Raw genomic sequence first — 20,985 nt, 5'->3', positions numbered from 1 at the left:
AAACATGATGTTAATTATACTCCTTCAGTAACAATAAAGGACACCGGCTTCAGACAACACGGTGCCGACAAAACATCCTGCAGAGAAACATGATTAAAATGCATTTTTTAAAGGTACAGTCCCGTCACAAGTGTGTTTAATCCAGATGTCTTCCAAAGGTTTGGAAACAGAAAAGCTGGTCCATATTTAACCTTGTGTGTCCAGTGTTCACTGCCCAATGCCAGGGCCTAATGTCCAATCTCCCAGGCTCAATGCCCTGTGTGCCAACCTCCCAGTGGTCAGTGCTCAGTATGCCCAACCTTCTAATGGTCAGTGTCCTCGTGAACACTGTCTAGCATCTCGGCTTTCATAGAATCCCTGCAGCGCAGAAGGAGGCCATTTGGCCCATCAAGCCTGCACTGACAACAGGCCCTATCCCCCGATCGTTACGTATTTACCCTGCTGATCCTCCTGACACTAAGGAGCAATTTAGCATAGCCAATCCACCTAACCTGCACATCTTTGGACACGAAGGGCCCTATTTTACCATTGCATCCGGGCGCGAAAACCTGGTAAAGTCGGGTGTGAGGCCATTAATGTGATCCGCGCAGATGGCCACTTGACTGAAACCCGGGAATGGCGGCGATCCGATTCGCGCCCGAAACGGGCGGCACGGTAGCACAGTGGTTAGCACTGCTGCTTCACAACTCCAGGGACCTGGGTTCGATTCCAGGCTCGGGTCACTGTCTGTGTGGAGTTTACACATTTTCCTCGTGTCTGCGTGGGTTTCCTCCGGGTGCTCCAGTTTCCTCCCACAGTCCAAAGATGTGCGGGTTAGGTTGATTGGCCATGCTAAAAATTGCCCCTTAGTGTCCTGGGATGCGTAGATTAGAGGGATTAGCAGGTACAATATGTAGGGATATGGGGGTGGGGCCTGGGTGGGTTTGTGGTCGGTGCAGACTCGATGGGCCGAATGGCCTCTTTCTGTACTGTAGGGTTTCTATGATTTCTATGAACGGCGATTTAAATGCATTTGCATGCATTTAAATTGAATTAATGAACTGCCCGCCCAACTTTATCCCCCTTTACCGCTGCGTTCGCCGACCCGGAATCGCACCAAAATGAACCTGTTGAATAAAAGTCTGAATCGGGCGCTCCAGCTGTTGAAGAGGTGAGTTCAGAGCTTCCAACGGCTCCCTGACTCAGATTGGCGGTGGGGGGGGAGGAGGGAGGTGGGTCTGATCATTCTCTGGTTGGGGGGGGGAGGGAAGTGAGGCCAGATCGTCGTCTGGTGGTGGGGGGGAGGGCCGATCGTTATCTGGTGGGGAGGGAGGAGGAGGCGGATCAGATATTCCCCTGCGGGGGTGCGGGGGCGGGGGGGGGGGGGAGTGAGACCAGATCGTTCTCTGGGGGAGGGGGAGGAGAGAGGCGGGTAAAATGTATCTCTGGTGGTGGGGGGGGCCGATCGCTCACTGGTGGGGGTGGGGGGCAGATGGATCTCTGGTGGGGGGGAGGGAGGCCCGATCGCTCACTGGTGGCGGGGGGGGGGGGGGGGGGGGGGGGCAGATGGATCTCTGGTGGGGGGGAGGGAGGCCCGATCGCTCACTGGTGGCGGGGGGGGGGCAGATGGATCTCTGGTGGGGGGGAGGGAGGCCCGATCACTCACTGGTGGGGGGCAGATGGATCTCTGGTGGGGAGGCGAGGGGGGTCAGGGGCGTCCACTGCCACTCTGCGGGCGATCAGTGCGGGGGGGGGAAGGGGCAGGGGGTTGCGATCAGTCTGGGTAGGGGGGGTGTTGATAAGGGGGACAGTGATGTCCGTGGGGGCCATCGCTCCCACTTTTCGCTCCCGAGCAGCTTTCTCTGCTTTCTGTGGCCCGTGAGCGATCTGACACGGGCGCGCTTTTTCAAATTTTTTTCCAACTGCCCGTGCGCAGTTCAGAGCTCCAATCGTTTTGGGCACGATAAGACCTGCCCACAGCGCGAATGGGACCCGCGATTTTTTTTTTCAGGCTAAGTGCGTCTGGGGGCGCCTGAAAACAGATTTCCAAACCGGATCTGAATTGCGCCCAGATTCAGCACTTAGAATGAAAATGGTAAAATCAGGACCAAAGGGGCAATTTAGCATGGCCAATCCATCTAACCTGCACATCTTTGGACACTAAGGGCCCGATTTTACCATTGAACAGGCGTGAAAACGTGGTAAAGCCGGGTGTGAGGCCATTAACTTGATCCGCACCCAGGTCCGCGCAGATTGCCACTTTACTGAAACCCGCTTTGCGCCCAAAACGGGTGCAACGGCGATTTAAATGCATTTGCATGCATTTAAATTGAATTAATGAACTGTCCGCCCAACATTATCACCATTTCTCTCTTTATGACCACGTTTGCCAATCCGGAAACGCGTTGTAATGAACCTGCTGAATAAAAGTCTGAATCGGGCGCTCCAGATGCTGAAGGGAGCACTCAGAGCTTCCAACAGCTCTCTGACTCAGATCGGTGGTGGGGGGAAAGAGGGAAGTGGGTCAGATCATTCTCTGGTTGGGGGGGGAGGAGTTTGAGGCCAGACCATTCTCGGGGCGGGGGGGGGGACGGGGGGGGGACGGTGAGTGAGGCCAGATCATTGTTTGGGGGGTGGTATGTGAGGCCAAACCATTCTCTGGGGGGGGGGGGGGGGGGGGGGTGGGGGGGGGAGGAGGGAAGCGGGTAAGATGTATCTCTGGGGGGAAGAGAGGAGGCCCGATCACTCACTGGTTTGGGGGGGGTGCAGATGGATCTCTGGTGGGGTCGTGGGGGAGGGAGGGGGGGCAGGGGGATCCGCTGCCACTCTGCGGGCAATCGTTGGGGGGGGAAGGGGGCAGGGGGTTGAGATCGGTCTGGGTAGCGGGGGGGGGAGCGTTGATAAGGGGGACAGTGATGTCTGTGGGGGCCATCTCTCCCACTTTTCGCTCCCGAGCCGCTTTCTCCGCTTTCTGCAGCCCGTGAGCGATCTGACACGGGCGCACATTGTCAAATTTTTGTTCTAAATGCGCATGCGCAGTTCAGAGCTCCGATCGTTCCGGGCGTGTTAAGCCCCACCCACAGCGCGATTCAGACCCGCGATTTGATTTTCAGGTTGAGTGCGTCTGGGGGCGCCTGAAAACAGATTTCCAAACCGGATCTGAATTGCCCCCAGATTCAGCACTTAGAATGAAAATGGTAAAATCAGGCCCAAGGAGCAATTTAGCACAGCCAATCCACCTAACCCGCACATCTTTGGACTGTGGGAGGAAACCAGAGCACCCGGAGGAAACCCACGCAGACACGGGGAGAACGTGCAAACTCCACACAGACAGTGACCCAAGCTCGGGAATCGAACCCGGGACCCTGGAGCTGTGAGGCAGCAGTGCTAACCCACTGTGCCACCGTGCCGTTTTTGTATCCATTCCTTCATACCCCCCCTTCCCCCCCGAAGGATCGCCTCCAAGGTGCTTTCTCCCGCAGTCAAAGAGCCCTAATATTGTCTGCCATTCCTCATGTCGTTCCCCTCTTGAATGGGAAGGAGGACGTGAATGTTTAAGGTGGTGGATGGGGTACCCATTGGGAGAGCTGCTTTGTCCTGGACAGTGTCGAGATTCTTGAGTGTTGTGGAAATTGAGCAGAGTTCATTTGTTGGATGGCATCACCATCTGGTGGTTAAGGGAGGTTACTGCTGTTCGTGTGAATGGAACAATAAACAGCAGCACCCTGTGTGTGATTGTGTGTGTGTGAGTGTGTGTGTGTGTGAGTGAGTGTGTGTGAGTGAGTGTGTGTGAGTGAGTGTGTGTGTCAGTGTGAGTGTGTGTGTGAGTGTATGTGCGAGTGTGAGTGTGTCAGTGAGTGTGTGTGTGAGTGTGTGTGTGTGTGCATGTGAGTGTGCGTGAGTGAATGTGTGTATGTGAGTGTGTGTGAGTGTGAGTGAGTGTGAGTGAGTGTGAGTGTGTGTGTGTGAGAGAGTGTGTGAGTCTCTGTGTGAGTGTGAGTGGGTGTGAGTGTGTGTGAGTGAATGTGTGTATGTGAGTGTGTGTGTGTGTGAGTGTGAGTGAGTGTGAGTGAGTGTGAGTGTGTGTGTGTGAGAGAGTGTGTGAGTCTCTGTGTGAGTGTGAGTGGGTGTGAGTGTGTGTGAGAGTGTGTGAGTCTCTGTGTGTGTGAGTGTGTGTGTGTGCATGTGTGTGTGTGAGTGTGTGTGCATGTGTGTGTGCGTGTGAGTGTGTGTGTGAGTGTGTGAGTGTGTGTGAGTGAGTGTGAGTGTGTGTGTGTGAGTCTCTGTGTGTGTGTGTGAGTGTGTGTGTGTGTGTGAGTGTGTGTGTGAGAGATTGTGTGTGCGTGTATGTGTGAGTGAGTGTGTGTGTGAGTGTGTGTGTGAATGTGTGTGTCAGTGTGAGTGTGAGTGTGTATGTGTGTGTGTATGTGTGTGTGTGTGTGAGTGTCTGTGAGTGTGAGTGCGTGTGTGTGAGTGTGTATGTGGGTGTGTGTATGTGTGTGTGTGTGTGTCTGTGAGTGTGAGTGTGTGTGTGTGTGTGTGTGTGAGAGTGTGTGTGAGTGTGAGTGTGTGTGTGAGTGTGTGTGTGTGAGTGTGTGTGTGTGAGTGTGTGTTTGTGTGTGTGTGAGAACATCAGAACTTCATATCACATAGATCTTACAGCACTGAAACAGGCCATTCGGCCCAACTGGTCCATACTAGTGTTTCTGCTCCAAACCTGCCACCCCTCTCCAACTCACCCTGTCAGATTAATCTCTTCCTATCTGCCAAAATTCCCTACCCTACAACAGTGACATATTGGCACAGTGGTTAACACTGCTGCCTCACAGCGCCAGGGACCCGGGTTCGATTCCCGGCTTGGGTCACTGTCTGTGTGCAGTCTGCACATTCTCCCCGTGTCTGTGTGGGTTTCCTCCGGGTGCTCCGGTTTCCTCCCACAGTCTGAAAGATGTGCTGGTTAGGCACATCGGCCGTGGTAAATTCTCCCTCAGTGTACCCAAACAGGCACCAGAGTGTGGCGACCAGGGGATTTTCACAATAACTTCATTGCAGTGTTAATGTAAGCCGACTTGTGACTAATAAATAAACTTTTTTAAAGTTTATTTTATAAAATCTACAGCAAGGATATCCTTCTTCAGATAAGGACGCCGTAACTGCACACACACAAGTGACGCACAGCTGATGCTGCAATGCTGGATAGTTACAGAGGGAGACCTCACTGTCCAGCCAGCAACTGAAAGCCAATTCTTCCCTTCAGCGCTGTTACAAAGGCTAGCAACACTGCGGCAAGTAACTCACCTCCTGACTTCCCAAAGCCTGTCCACCATCTACAAGGCACCACTCAGGAGTGTGATGGAATACTCCCCACTTGCCTGGATGGGTGCAGCTCCAACAACACTCAAGAAGCTCGACACCATCCAGGACAAAGCAGCCCCGCTTGATTGGCACCACATCTACAAACATTTTGTGCGGCACGGTGGCACAGTAGTTAGCACTGCTGCCTCACAGCGCCAGGGACCCGGGTTCGATTCCCAGCTTGGGTCACTGCCTGTGTGGAGTTTGCACATTCTCCCCGTGTCTGCATGGGTTTCCTCTGGGTGCTCCGGTTTCCTCCCACAGTCCGAAAGACGTGCTGGTTAGGTGGATTGGCCATGCTAAATTGCCCCTTAGTGTCAGGGGGTCTAGCTAGGGTAAATGCATGGGGTTATGGGGATAGGGCCTGGGTGGGATTGTGGTCGGTGCATGCTCGATGGGCCGAATGGCCTCTTTCTGCACTGTAGGGATTCTATGACCAATTGTCACTTGATGCCGAGTCTTGTGTAGGACGAGAGAGGGAGTATGACGGTTCAGCAAACCCGTGCTGGTGGAGAGTGCGAGTGCGGATCAACTTGGTAGACATTGGACAACAAACAGAGTCAGCGAACTTTATTGCGACGATGAACATAACGAACATTAAATTAAAACATTAACTTAAATACAGAATTCTTTCTTAAATTAAAACAAGTCAAATAAATAGTTAAATATTGAAATAGTTGAACGAGCTGTCTGAAGGCCCGGGCAGCGAGTGTGACGGGTGATTCCCCCCTCACCCCAAATTGTAACCCCCCCTTTTACGCCTCCCCCTGGCATCTCAAACCCACACCCCCTTGATGGAGTCTGCCAAACTCCATCCAAACTCCCCAGACTGACCTGAGGACCAAGACCCAATAGTGCATCTTTGGAGACCAGCTGTGGCCACCACTCAGTCCTGGCGCTGCTAAGCAAGTCCCACCCGGAAAGCTGCTTCCAGAGTCCTTTCAAGAGTTGAGGTGATGACATCTTTGTTGTTCGGTGTATTGAGGGAATTGGAGTTAAAGAGGGAATATGGAGATGAGGTGGAGATTGGCCAGGATTGAACTGGGAGAGAGGTGCAGGCGAGGGGCTGAATGGCCTCCTCCTGTTCCCTGCTAGCTTAATCCCCTCATTCCCCTGGCCCACATTCTGGGTTCAGTCCCAGTCACGATTCCCATGAGGTGTCTCCCACACTCCCCTTCCCCCCCCCCATCCCAGATCCTCAAATCATGACCCCAAAGTCTCACCCCGTCTGTCACGCTAGTCTCAGACCCACACTTCTCCCCAGAACCGCAATCCACCAAGGCCAGAGTTGGTGCTGGGTCCCTGATGGAAACTGGAGACCCGGCCTGTGTTTCGCCCCCCACCCCGTCCTCCCCACCCCACCCCCACCCCTCGGCCTCTTGTCTTTGTCATCACAAGCTTATGTCCTGAATGTCCGTGGGTGTTCTGGAACGTTCCAGCTCCTCGGACTTTGCGGGCTGAGGTAGGGCGTCCCGCTGTGCCTGGTTTATCCGGGTCTGGAGGGCAATCTCAACCTGCTGCTGACAGGCTCGCAAACACTCCTGTGGACGGGGGAGGAACGGAGATTGGAGTTAGCATCAAACTCTCTCCTATTTTTTGACCAGGAGCCAAATCACCACTTCATTATTCACATATCAAAGGAGTTGCCTTTACGTAGCATCTTTCACAACCTCTGGACATCTCAAAGCATAGTCGCTGTTGTCATGTATAATCGTAGCAACTAATTTCTGCACAGCACGATCCCATATAATATGACCAGCTGACCTGCTTTTGTGATGTTAACTGAGGGGTACGTATTGGCTCCAGCACGCTGGAGAAACATCTCTTCCCCCAAACACCCCCCTTCGAGAAGAGGACAGGGGATTTCTGGGCGAATGATATGATACTTGGTAGTGTGGATGAACAGAGGGATCTGGGTGTCCATGTGCATAGATCCCTGAAAGTTGGCACCCAGGTTGATAGGGTTGTTAAGAAGGCGTACGGTGTGTTAGCTTTTATTGGTAGAGGGATTGAGTTTCGGAGCCAGGAGGTCATGCTGCAACTGTACAAAACTCTGGTGCGGCCGCATTTGGAGTATTGCGTACAGTTCTGGTCGCCGTATTATAGGAAAGATGTGGAAGTGTTGGAAAGGGTGCAGAGGAGATTTACCAGGATGTTGCCTGGTATGGTGGGAAAATCGTATGAGGAAAGGCTGAGGGGCTTGAGGTCGTTTTCATTAGAGAGAAGAAGGTTAAGAGGTGACTTAATAGAGGCATACAAGATGATCAGAGGATTAGATAGGGTGGATAGTGAGAGCCTTTTTCCTCGGATGGTGATGGCTAGCACGAGGGGACATAGCTTTAAATTGAGGGGTGAGAGATATAGGACAGATGTTAGAGGTAGGTTCTTTACTCAGAGAGTAGTAAGGGCGTGGAATGCCCTGCCTGCAGCGGTAGTGGACTCGTCAACATTAAGAGCATTCAAATGGTTATTGGATAAACATATGGATGATATTGGAATAGTGTAGATTGGAGGGGCTTTAGATTGGTTCCGCTGGTCGGCACAACATCGAGGGCCGAAGGGCCTGTACTGCACTGTAATGTTCTATGTTCTATGGATGGAGCCTGAGTTTGAATGTCTCATTCAGGGAGGCACGGCGGCACAGTGGTTAGCACTGCTGCCTCACAGTGCCAGGGACCCAGGTTCAATTCTGGCCTCGGGTCGCTGTCTGTGTGGAGTCTGCACGTTCTCCCCGTGTCTGAGTGGGTTTCCTCCGGGTGCTCCAGATCCCGCCCACAGTCCGAAAGATGTGCAGGTTAAGTGGATTAGCCAATGCTAAATTAGCCCCTTAGTGTCCAAAGGTGTGTAGATTAGGGGGAATAGTGGGATAAATCCTTGGTGTTACAGGAATGGGTGAGGGGTTGGCCTGGGTAAGATGCTCTGTTGGAGAGTCGGTGCAGACTCGATGGGCTGAATGGCCTTCTGCTGCACTTGCTTGGTACCAGCGCTGGGGGGGAGCTCCAAGAGGGGCTTGGAGAGTGAGGGCAGAGAGTGGGAGATTGGGGGAGAATGAGAGAGGCGGGCAAGAGATTTTTCAATGCATTCTTCTGGGAGTGTGGGAGTTGTCAGCGAAGCCCCCCCCGCCCCAACCACCACCCCCCACCGCCCCCCCCAACCCCCCGGATGCGGGAGAAGTGTTGCAAATCTTGAGGTGCATCACTGCGCTACCGTGCTGCCCAACATTTGTGGATATGGGGAGAATTAGGGACGTAGGGATGGAGCAGGAAGATGGAGTTGAGATAGAAGATCAATCTATCATGATCTTTAAGGGCGGCACGGTGGCACGGTGGTTAGTGTTGCTGCCTCACAGCGCCAGGGACCCGGGTTTGATTCCCGGCTTGGCTCACTGTCTGTGTGGCGTTTGCACGTTCTCCCCGTGTCTGCGTGGGTTTCCTCCGGGTGCTCCGGTTTCCGCCCACACTCCAAAGATGTGCGGGTTAGGTGGATAGGCCAATGCTAAATTGCCCCATAGTGTCAGGGGGACTAGCTAGGGTAAATGCAAGGGGTTATGGGGATAGGGACTGGGTGGGATTGAGGTCGTGCGGATTCGATGGGCTGAATGGCCTCTTTCTGCACTGTAGAATTCTATGATCAACCAGCGAGGGAGATCCAACCTGATGGATTCCAGTGGCAATGGCCGGTGTGGGAGGTTGACGGCCGTGTGACAGGGGCGTGAGGGTGTCGCGGTGGTACTTACTGGATCACAGCGGATGGAGCGCGCGAGGCAGTCGGTGAGCTCCCAGTTAGCGAGGTAGAGCCCAGGCTGCCCCAGGTGTAGGCCGGTCACCGCAGCGGCGAGGCTGGCAGCGCCAATCACGGATGGCGGGTACGAGACAAATTTATAATCTGGGGCGAGAAAGAAAGGATTGCCGGAATTAGTCACTTGATATTTTCACCTTGTTCCAAATCCGTGATTCCTCTGGGCCCAAGGGGTGGAATCCTGAGTTTGTTTTTACTCTTTCACGGGATCGTAGAATCCCTACAGTGCAGAAGGAGGCCATTCGACCCATCGAGCCTGCAGCGACCACAATCCCACCCATGCCCTCTGCCGATAATCCCACCTATTTACCCTGCTAATCCCCTAGGGATTGACTAGGGTCAATTTAGCACAGCCAATGCACCCTAACCCGCACATCTTTGGACTGTGGGAGGAAACCGGAGCACCCGGAGGAAACCCACGCAGACACGGGGAGAACGTGCACTCTGCACAGACAGCGACCCAAGCCGGGAATCGAACCCAGGTCCCTGGCAGGTAAGGGCGGCAAATTTCCTTCCCTAAAGGGGCTTTGGGGCCTAGTGAATCCGGATGGGTTATTTATGACAATCAATGATAGTTTTACAATCACCATTAGCGAGATGAGCTTTATAATTGAGGGCCTAGTGAATGCAGACTTTGGGCCCAGTGAACCTGGACTTGGGGGCCTAGTGAAACCGGGCTTTGGGGTCTAATGAACCCGGGCTTTGGGTCCCAGTGAACCTGGGCTTTGGGGCCCAGTGAATCCCGGCTTTGGGTCCCAGTGAACCCCGGCTTTGGGTCCCAGTGAACCCAAGCTTTGGGGCCTAGTGAACCCAAGCTTTGGGGCCCAGTGAACCCAGGCTTTGGGGCCTAGTGAACCCAGGCTTTGGGGTCTAGTGAACCCAAGCTTTGGGGCCGAGTGAACCCAAGCTTTGGGCTCTAGTGCACCCAGGCTTTGGGGTCTAGTGAACTCAAGCTTTGGGGCCTTGTGAATCCAGGCTTTGGGGTCTAGTGAACCCAAGCTTTGGGGCCTAGTGAACCCAGGCTTTGGGCTCTAGTGCACCCAGGCTTTGGGGTCTAGTGAACCCAAGCTTTGGGGCCTAGTGAACCCAGGCTTTGGGCTCTAGCGCACCCAGGCTTTGGGGCCGAGTGAACCCAGGCTTTGGGGCCGAGTGAACCCAAGCTTTGGGGCCGGGTGAACCCAGGTTTTGGGGCCTAGCGATCTAGGATTTGGGGCCTATGAATCCGGATGTGTTTTTTATAACAATCGATGGTAGTTTTACGGTCACCATTAGCAAGACGAGCTTTATCATTTCAGATTTATTGAATTGAATTTAAATTTCCACCAGCTGCCATGGTGGGATTCGAACACGGGTCAGCATGGTTCTGCCGGATTATTAATCCAGTGGGATTACCGCTATGGTGGAGTCTCCCCATTTCTGGTGGAGACCCTCAGGAGCACTCCTCGCCACCTCATTTCCACCCCCACCCTCCCCACCACCCCCCTGCTGTCCCCCCAAACCGCCCCGGTTCAGTCACAGTAATTGGAGTGCTGGTCCCTGGTGTCCATGGCTACCTATTGTGCAAAGCGCGATGAAGGTTTCGGTGTGCTTGCGGACCACTTGCTCCTTGACCCTGGCCAGGCCCATGGCTCCGATTAAACGCTCCACAAACTCCAGCGCCGTCGGGGCTGCGATGTCCCACTGCAGCTTGTTCAGAAGCAGCAGCTCCATCGCCTAGACAGACAGAGACGGGAAAACGACATGACGCACAATCCAACAATGTCGCGGAGGCAGGGGCAAGCCCAGGCTTGAGAGTCAGGACCTTTGACCTCCTCGTTCCTCAGTTCCTAGGTTTGAGACCCTCCCGCTCCCCCCGGTCTGTGCAGAGTCAGCGGATAACAGCTAATGGGGGCTAGAATTGGACCAGGGGCTCCTCCCCTCCGTCCCCTCCATCCATTGGGGCCTAGCAAGCCTGGGATTTGGGGCCTAGCAAGCCTGGGATTTGGGGCCCAGCAAGCCTGGGATTTGGGGCCTAGCGAACCTGGGATTTGGGGCCTAGTGAACCTGGGATTTGGGGCCTAGCAAGCCTGGAATTTGGGGCCTAGCAAACCTGGGATTTGAGGCCTAGCGAACCGGGGATTGGGGTCTAATGAACCCAGGATTTGGGGCCTAGTGAGCCAGGGATTTGGGGCCTAACGAGCCTGAACTTTGGGGCCTAGTGAGTCCAGACTTTGGGGCCTAGTGCGCACAGATTTTGGGGGCGAGCGAGCACAGACTTTGGGGCCTAGCGAGCCTGGGATTTGGGGCCCAGTAAACTGGTGATTTGGGGCTGAGCGAGCCCGGGATTTGGGGCTTAGTGAACCGGTGATTTGGGGCCTAGTGAATCCGGGAATCAAGTCTGGCGCCTCACAAGTCGACGTGAGTGACTTACCCGCAGCTCCTCCGGCCTGGACGAGTGGGCCGTGTAGGCGCAGACGGTCTCCACTGAAAGCGGGAGTGTTTCCCTGAGCTTTGAGGCCAGGAACAGACAGGCCGAGCCCAACAACTGAAGCCTCGACTTCTCCAGTGGCACTGCCGATAAAAAGCGGTCCAGGTAGTTCATCGCCAGTGGGAACACCTCCTTCTCACAGTGTTCCTCTTCGCAAACCTGCCGTGCCAGAAACACAAGCCACATCAACAACAACTACACTTGTATAGCGCCGTTAAGGTGGTGAAGCAGGTGCCTCACGGGAGCTGGAGACAGCATTTGACACCGAAACCACGTGAAGAGATATTAGGACGATTCAGTCAGAGAGGCTGTCCGTGAGTTGACAACGAGGGGAATTTAGACGTTAGGGACTCGCAGTTCACGAACACAGAGATTAAACAGCTCTTACACAAATGGGACCTGGAGTCTCGGTGACTCACAGCAGCTAGTGGTCGAAGGTCCCTGTTTCTGAATGAATAATCACCCCTCCGCCCATTTTCAATGATAATTCCACACGGTATAATACTCAGCGGCTGAAAGAGCTGAGTGTAGAGAGTTTTATCAATGCTGTCAGGAAAACAGATGAGATACATTAGCCTGCTCCTCACTGCAAACTCTGTCTAATGGCGGGAGCCTGGCTTGGAGAATAGGATAGGATACGATTCCTACAGGAGGCCATTCGGCCCATCAAGCCTGCACCGACAACAATCCCACCCAGGCCGTATCCCCATAACCACTTATTTACCCGACTAATCCCCCTCATACTAAGAGGCAATTTAACATGGCCAATCCACCTAACCTGCACATCTTTGGACACTAAGAGGCAATTTAGCATGGCCAATCCACCTAACCTACACATCTTTGGACACTAAGGGGCAACTTAGCATGGCCAATCCACCTAACCTGCACATCTTTGGACACTAAAAGGCAATTTAGCATGGCCAATCCACCTAACCTGCACATCTTTGGACACTAAGGGGCAATTTAGCATGGTCAATCCACCTAACCTGCACATCTTTGGACACTAAGGGGCAATTTAGCATGGCCAATCCACCCAACCGGCTCATCTTTGGACACTGTGGGGCAATTTAGCATGGCCAATCCACCTAACCTACACATCTTTGGACACTGAGGGGCAACTTAGCATGGCCAATCCCCCTAACCTGCACATCTTTGGACACTGAGGGGCAATTTAGCATGGCCAATCCTACTAACCTGCACATCTTTAGACATTATGGGGCAATTTAGCATGGCCGATCCTACTAACCTACACATCTTTAGACACTGAGGGACAATTTACCATGGCCAATCCACCTAACCCACACACCTTTGGACTGTGGGAGGAAACTGGAGTACCCGGAGGAAACCCACGCAGACACGGGGAAACCTGCACGCAGACAGTCACCCGAGGCCGGAATGTGGGCCTGGGTAAGATGCTCTGTCGGAGAGTCAGTGCAGACTCAATGGGCCGAATGGCCTCCTTCTGTACTGTAGAGATTCTATGATTCTAACCTTATCACCAGATTCGACAGCCATTCCCCTGTTTAACTATAACTGAGTGGTTACTGGTGGTGGGCATATTTTTGATAAGCAAAAGTTGGTGGGGGAGTGAGAAGGGGGGGTTGAAGCAGGAATGTGGAGTTAAGGTCACAAATGGATCAGTCATTATCTTATCGAATGACAGAGCAGATTCGAAGGGCCAAATGGCCTGTTCCTAATTTGTATGGACGTAGGTTTTTAATTAAGGGAATGAGATAAATAGCCCAAAGGGTTTTGCAGAGCTTGGGGAAGAGGGTAACTCTTCCAAAGAGCCAGTATCGATAGGCAGAATGGCCTCACTCCCTGCAGTAGAAGAGTTGCATTCACATAGCACCTTTCTGCAACCTCAGCGAATTGTAACACTCTTTCCAATCACGGCTGCAAAAGCAGACACACAACCGAGGGCACAGCACAATCCCACAAGCCACCGAGTGCACAGCAAGATCCCACAAGGCACCAAGTGCACAGTAAGATCCCACAAGCAGCCACTGAGCGCACAGCAAGATCCCTCAAGCAGCAATGCGATAACGACCACATCATCTGTTTTTTTGTGTGTGATGTGGTTTTCAAGGTATAACTATTGGGGCAGGACCCCAGGGAGAACTCGCACTGCTTTCCCCCCCCCCCCACGAGACAATGCCATGGAATCTTTTACATCCACCTCGAAGAAGGCTGACCAAACCTTGAGAAACCAGCCTCCCATCCATTGACTCTGTCTACACTTCCCGCTGCCTCGGCAAAGCAGCCAGCATAATTAAGGACCCCACGCACTCCGGACATTCTCTCTTCCACTTTCTTCCGTCGGGAAAAAGATACAAAAGTCTGAGGTCACGTACCAACCGACTCAAGAACAGCTTCTTCCCTGCTGCCGTCAGACTTTTGAATGGACCTTACCTCGCATTAAGTTGATCTTTCTCTACACCCTAGCTATGACTGTAACACTACATTCTGCACCCTCTCCTTTCCTTCTCTATGAACGGTATGCTTTGTCTGTATAGCGTGCAAGAAACAATACTTTTCACTGTATCCCAATACATGTGACAATAATAAATCAAATAAAGTAAATCATCCAAAAGACTGCACCTGCGACAGTGCAGCACTCCCAGGAGTGTGGACTTTGTGATTGAGACTCTAGATGGGGGCTTGAAGTCACAACTGTCTGTGGCACAGGCACAGCTGACACAGTCTGATTGGGCTATTCTATTCTATAACTATCTGTAGCAGCAGCTGACTCTCTATAATGTCAATATTATTGGTCAATTTCTGAACTTTGCTTCCCTTCAGCGAATTCCCATCTGTTTATTCATTTTCCCAGTAACTCCATTGCAGTGTTAATGTAAGCCTACTGGTGACACTAATAAACTTTAAAACTCACTTCTGTTTCATTGGTTGTATAACAACCTCTCCTGGTCCCCCCCATGCTGACACTATAGTTAAGAAAGCCCACCAACGCCTCTACTTTCTCAGAAGACGAAGGAAATTTGGCATGTCAGCTATGACTCTCACCAACTTTTACAGATACACCATAGAAATCATTCTTTCTGGTTGTATCACAGCTTGGTACGGCTCCTGCTCTGCCCAAGACCACAAGGAACTACAAAAGGGTTGTGAATGTAGCCCAATCCATCACGCAAACCAGCCTCCCATCCATTGACTCTGTCTACACTTCCCGCTGCCTCGGGAAAAGCAGCCAGCATAATTAAGGCCCCCACGCACCCCAGACATTCCCTCTTCCACCACCACATAATGAAAGCAAATTACTCCGGATGCAGGAATCTGAAACCAAAAGAGAAAATGCTGGAAAATCTCAGCAGGTCTGGCAGCATCTGTAAGGGGAGAAAAGAGCTGACGTTTCGAGTCCAGATGACCCTTTTGTCAAAGCTACAAGGCATAAACATTCTCTCTTCCACCTTCTTCCGTCGGGAAAAAGATACAGAAGTCTGAGGCTACGTATGAACCGACTCAAGAACAGCTTCTTCCCTGCTGCCACCAGACCTTTGAACAGACCTACCTCGCAGTAATGTGCTCTCTACACTCTAGCTATGACTGTAACACTACATTCTGCACTCTCTCATTTCCTTCTCTATGAACGGTATGCTTTGTCTGTATAGCGCACAAGAAACAATACTTTTCACTGTATACTAATACATGTGACAATAATAAATCAAATCAAATCAAAATTCTTCCGTCGGGAAAAAGATACAAAAGTCTGAGGTCACGTACCAACCGACTCAAGAACAGCTTCTTCCCTGCTGCCATCAGACCTTTGAATGGACCTACCTTATATTAAGTTAATCTTTCTCTACACCCTAGCTATGACTGTAACACTACATTTTGCACTCTCTCCTTTCTTTCTCCCCTATGTACTCTATGAACAGTATGCTTTGTCTGTATTGTGCGCAAGAAACAATCCTTTTCAGAGAATCCCTAAAGTGCAGAAGGAGGCCATTCAGCCCATTGAGTCTGCACCAACAACAATCCCACCCAGGCCCTATTCCCATAACCCCACATTCTTACCCTACTAATCTCCATGGACACTAAGGTAGCTATGATGTGGAGATGCCGGCGTTGGACTGGGGTGGGCACAGTAAGAAGTCTGACAACACCAGGTTAAAGTCCAACAGGTTTATTTGGCAGCACAAGCTTCCAGAGCGCTGTTCCTTCATCAGGTGAAGCTCGTGATTCCAAATAAACCTGTTGGGCTTCAACCTGGTGTTATGAGACTTCTTACTGTGGACACTAAGGGGCAATTTAGCATGGCCAATCAACCTAACCCACACATCTTTGCACTGTGGGAGGAAACCGGAGCACCCGGAGGAAACCCACGCAGACACGGGGAGAACACGCAACTCCACACAGACAGTGACTCGAGGCCGGGAATCGAACACAGGTCCCTGGCGCTGTGAGGCAGCAGCGCTAACCACTGTGCCACCTTGCTGCCCATACATTTAGACTATACCCAGCCTAGGCTGAGGTTAGAGTCATAGAGTCATAGAGGTTTACAGCATGGAAACAGGCCCTTCGGCCCAACTTGTCCATGCCGCCCTTTTTTTTAACCCCTAAGCTAGTCCCAATTGCCCGCATTTGGCCCATATCCCTCTATACCCATCTTACCCATGTAACTGTCTAAACGCTTTTCAAAAGGCAACATTGTACCCGCCTCTACGACTACCTCTATGGTTACCGTAATGTAAGCTGAGGTGGTATCCCAAAAACCGGAATTATCTGAAATCTGGAATGCAATCACCCCTTTCGGATAAAGGATACTCCATGAATTAATGCATTAAAAAGTATTTTTGTCCCCAGTATTCTCTGCTCCCCGGATTACAAACCTCCAGCATCCAGCCAGCTAGCCTGCTCCTCATGTGGGGCTGAATCTCTCGCTGCATCGATGGAAAGGTCCTCCTGTCTGGCAGATATTTCTCCTCCGTCTCCAATAACTTGGTCAGGACGCGTTCCTGCAGCAAGCAGGGGTCTGGCAGTGCTTGGCACACACGCTCTGACCCTGTACACAGCACCGTGCCCTCTGCTTCCATGTCAGTTCAAACCTGCGCTGGTAAACTTTTGCAGACCCCCTGCCTCAGTCCCTCACTTATATACCCAGAGCACCCCCCCACACACACACACACACACACACACACGTCCCTCTCTGTGGCCCGGGACCCACTATGGTGGGGAGGGAGGGCACTCCCTCTGTGTCCAATTACAATGAAATAGCTACACACTGCACCTTGTGAATGAATGGGCCCTAATGCCACTCATTTAAATCCCAAGGAGACGGTTGGTTGCCTCAAGTCTATGCCCTCCCCCCCTTCCACCCTCTCCCTCCATCCCCCCCTCACCCCCACCCTCTCCCCGCCCCCCCCCCCTCCCCCACACTCTGTTACTCCGTCACTTTTTCCCAGCTGACAGGTTTTAAAGAGCTTCCATTTCAGTTTTTTTAACCCCTCTCTGCCCCCACTTTCGTCCCCCTGACAATGAGCGCTTTTGACTGAGACACAAACGCCCCCCTCTCCCCCCCCCCACACACATATCCCTCCCCACCACCGCCACCACCCCGGCTGATCCCCCACGGGGAGGCTGATGTCTCTCAGTCAGTGCACCCCAGTCTCTCAGTCAGTGCACCCCAGTCTCTCAGTCAGTGCACCCCAGTCTCTCAGTCAGTGCACCCCAGTCTCTCAGTTAACATCAGCAGATATGGGGGGAGAGAGGGGGCTGACACCCCACCCACACACACACACACACAGAAAAACAGACACAGATACATAGAAATACACCCACAGACACAGAGACACACAGATACACACACACACACAGACACACAGATACATAGAGACAAACACACACACAGATATATAAACAGACAGATACACAGAGACACAGGGAGATACACGCACACATGAAGATACACACGTGTGTGTGTACAAACACACACACACTCACTCGCACACACACACACACATACACGCACACACACATGCTCATACACACGCTCACACACACTCTCACACCTTCCCACAAACACACACTCTCACACTCACACATTTTAGATCTGGGTTTGGGTAAATTCCTAATCTGTGTGTGAGAGTCAGTGTCTCCCGTCTGTATTATTCAGTGTGTCCCTTCTCACGACAATGGCTATTTCTTTCCCATCCTCCAGTTTCCCTGTGCAGGAAGCAACGAAACAGCTTCCTGAGCTGCTGTGTTTTGTTTCCAGTACTTTGGGTAGTTTGGACGGTGGCATTGTGTTTATGTTCTAACGCGCTCCTGGCTGTTCTCCCACACTGTATCCTCCAGAAATCTCAGCTCATTCCAACCTCTGCCATGTGTCGCTTGACCCATAGTGAGTTATTTTCCTCTATCACCCCCCGCTGTGGTCTACATCAGCTCCCCATCGAGCAGCACCCGGATTTTAAAACTCCCATCCTTGTTTCCAATCCCTCAATGGTCTTGCCTCTTGGAATCTAATCTCCCAAAGCCCTGCAACCCTCCGAGATATCTGTGCCCCTCGAATTCTGGCCTCTTGTATAATCTCCAATCCTAATCACTCCACAATACGGCAACCATGTCTTCAGTGTCCACAGGTGTGGGAGCCATGCTCATGCTGAATGGCGGGGCAGGCTCGAAGGGCTGAATGGCCTACTTCTGCTGCTAGTTTCTATGTTCCTACGTTTTCTATGGCTCACCCCCAAGTTCTGGAATTTTCACCCTAAACCTCCCGCCCTCTCCACCTTACTCAGAATCACAGAATCCCAACAGTTCAGATGGAGGCCATTCGGCCCATTGAGTCTGCACCAACCCTCTGAGGAACATCAAACCCTGGCGCACCCCCCTGCCCTACCCCCCTGCCCTACCCCTCTGCCCTACCCTTGCAACCCTGGACATCCATCCTAGCTAATCCACCTAACCTACACCTAAGGGGCAATTTAGCAGGGCCAATCCACCTAACCTACACATCTTTGGACACTAAGGGGCAATTTAGCACGGCCAATCCACCTAACCTACACATCTTTGGACACTAAGGGGCAACTTAGCATGGCCATTCCACCTAACCTGCACATCTTTGGACACTGAGGGACAATTAGCATGGCCATTCCACCTAACCTGCACATCCTTGAACACTGTCTGAGGTCACGTACCAACCAACTCTAGAACAGCTTCTTCTCTGCTGCTGTCAGACTTTTGAATGGACCTACCTCACACTAAGTTGATCTTTCTCTGCACCCTGGCTATGACTGTAACACTACACTCTCTCCTTTCCTTCTCTATGAATGGTATGCTTTGTCTGTATAGCGCGCAAGAAACAATACTTTTCACTGTATACTAATACATGTGACAATAATAAATCAAATCAAATTAAGGGGCAATTTAGCATGGCCAATCCATATAACCCTCCCATCTTTGGAGTGTGGGAGGAAACCGGAGCACCCGGAGGAAACCCACGCAGACACGAGGAGAACGTGCAGACTCCACACAGACAGTGACCCAGGCCGGAATTGAACCCAGGTCCCTGGCGCTGTGAGGCAACAGCACTAACCACTGTGCCACTGTGCTATCCTATGTGTGGCTTGGTTTTGTGCGTTGTTTTCCAATGCTCTTGTGAAACATCGTTAAGATTCTTTATGAGGTTAAAAGTGCCACATAGATAATCCAAGCTGGTGTTGTGGTCTGGAGCGGGGGACCTTGAATTTATTTTCTTAAGTAATCATTAAAATATTTAGACCGGGGGAGAGAGGTCTGGTCGAACAGTGGAGTGAGAGTGTTGGGGATGGGGTTCGGGGCAAATGATGCAATGAAACCTCCGGGGATTTGCCCAATCTTGGATTTCAAAAACCCTACGAAGGAAGAGGGTTTTGCTCGCAAAATGAGCTAGGCCCAAAGCCTTGTTATCTCCAACACAGTAACCTTGTTATTCAAGTTCTGAATTCCATTGTGAGTAAAACAAAGCCACCTGATTGACTTGTGGGAGTCGAACAGTCTCTCCGTCTCCGAAGGTTAGAGGTTCCCCTATGAGCTACTTCACACCTTCCTTTGAGCACGGCGGGGGGGGGGGGGGGGCGGTGGGGGGGGGGGGGGGGGGGCCGAAGCCCCGGCCTACACCAGCCTGAAGCCTCCACTGATCTCTTGTCTCTCAGCAACAATGAGGAGATTAATGAGCCGTGATTGTGGTCAGCGTTGACTGGAAATCTAAATGGCTCCTGGAGAGATTGAGAAACAGGCACGTCATCGGGTTACGCAGACGGCAAATATGTTTTTTATCTCCTCAGGGCTTTTTTGACTCACTCACTGGCTTTGACAAAGGGTCATCTGGACTCGAAACGTCAGCTCTTTTCTCTCCTTACAGATGCTGCCAGACCTGCTGAGATTTTCCAGCACTTTCTCCTTTGGCTCACTCCTTCAGCCACCAGCTGCCCTGTCGACCCTTCAACCCAGGTGGCCATTCCTCCACGCTGATTCGACAGTTAAGAAAGCCCCACCAATGCCTCTACTTTCTCAGGAGGCTAAGGAAATTTGGCATGTCAGCTACGACTCTCACCAACTTTTACGGATGCACCGTAGAAAGCATTCTTCCTGGTTGTATCACAGCTTGGTATGGCTCCTGCTCTGCCCAAGACTGCAAGGAACTACAAAAGGTCATGAATGTAGCCCAATCCATCTCGCAAACCAACCTCCCATCCATTGACTCTGTCTACATTTCCCGCTGCCTCGGGAAAAGCAGCCAGCATAATCAAGGACCCCACGCACCCCGGACATTCTCTCTTCCACCTTCTTCTGTTGGGAAAAAGATACAAAAATCTGAGGTCATGTACCAACCGACTCAAGAACAGCTTCTTCCCTGCTGCTGTCAGACTTTTGAATGGACCTACCTTGCATTAAGTTGATCTTTCTCTACACCCTAGCTATGACTGTAACACTACATTCTGCACACTCTCATTTCTTCCTTGATGAACAGTATGCTTTGTCTGTATAGCGCGCAAGAAATACTTTTCACTGTACACTAATACATGTGACAATAATAAATCAAATCAAAAATCCCAGAGAGATTGAGAAACAGGTACGTCATCAGTTTAAATCATAGAAATCATAGAAAGCCTACAGTACAGAAAGAGGCCATTCGGCCCATCGAGTCTGCACCGACCACAATCCCACCCAGGCCCTACCCCCATATCCCTACATATTTTACCCACTAATCCCTCTAACCTACGCATCTCAGGACACTAAGGGGCAATTTTATCATGGCCAATCAACCTAACCCGCACATCTTTGGACTGTGGGAGGAAACCGGAGCACCCGGAGGAAACCCACGCAGACACGAGGAGAATGTGCAAACTCCACACAGACAGTCACCCAAGCCGGGAATCGAACCT

General features: G+C 51.9%; 1 protein-coding gene across 1 annotated transcript; it reads right to left on the bottom strand.

The window, feature by feature from the left end:
• Positions 1-6,725: 6,725 nt before the first annotated feature.
• On the bottom strand, positions 6,726-16,506 carry LOC144489770 (G1/S-specific cyclin-D1-like). The gene is made up of 5 exons (XM_078207630.1): positions 16,450-16,506; positions 11,543-11,758; positions 10,686-10,845; positions 9,071-9,219; positions 6,726-6,875 (listed from the first exon to the last, which is right to left on the bottom strand). Exons 1-5 carry the CDS (start codon positions 16,504-16,506, stop codon positions 6,726-6,728), a joined length of 732 nt encoding a protein of 243 aa, XP_078063756.1.
• Between the last annotated feature and the right edge of the window lie 4,479 nt (positions 16,507-20,985).

The sequence above is a fragment of the Mustelus asterias genome, unplaced genomic scaffold (assembly GCF_964213995.1).
Source record: "Mustelus asterias unplaced genomic scaffold, sMusAst1.hap1.1 HAP1_SCAFFOLD_2530, whole genome shotgun sequence".
NCBI classification, from domain to species: domain Eukaryota; kingdom Metazoa; phylum Chordata; class Chondrichthyes; order Carcharhiniformes; family Triakidae; genus Mustelus; species Mustelus asterias.
Note: the sequence above shows the minus strand (reverse complement) of the source record. Positions and strands in the feature narration are given on the sequence as shown.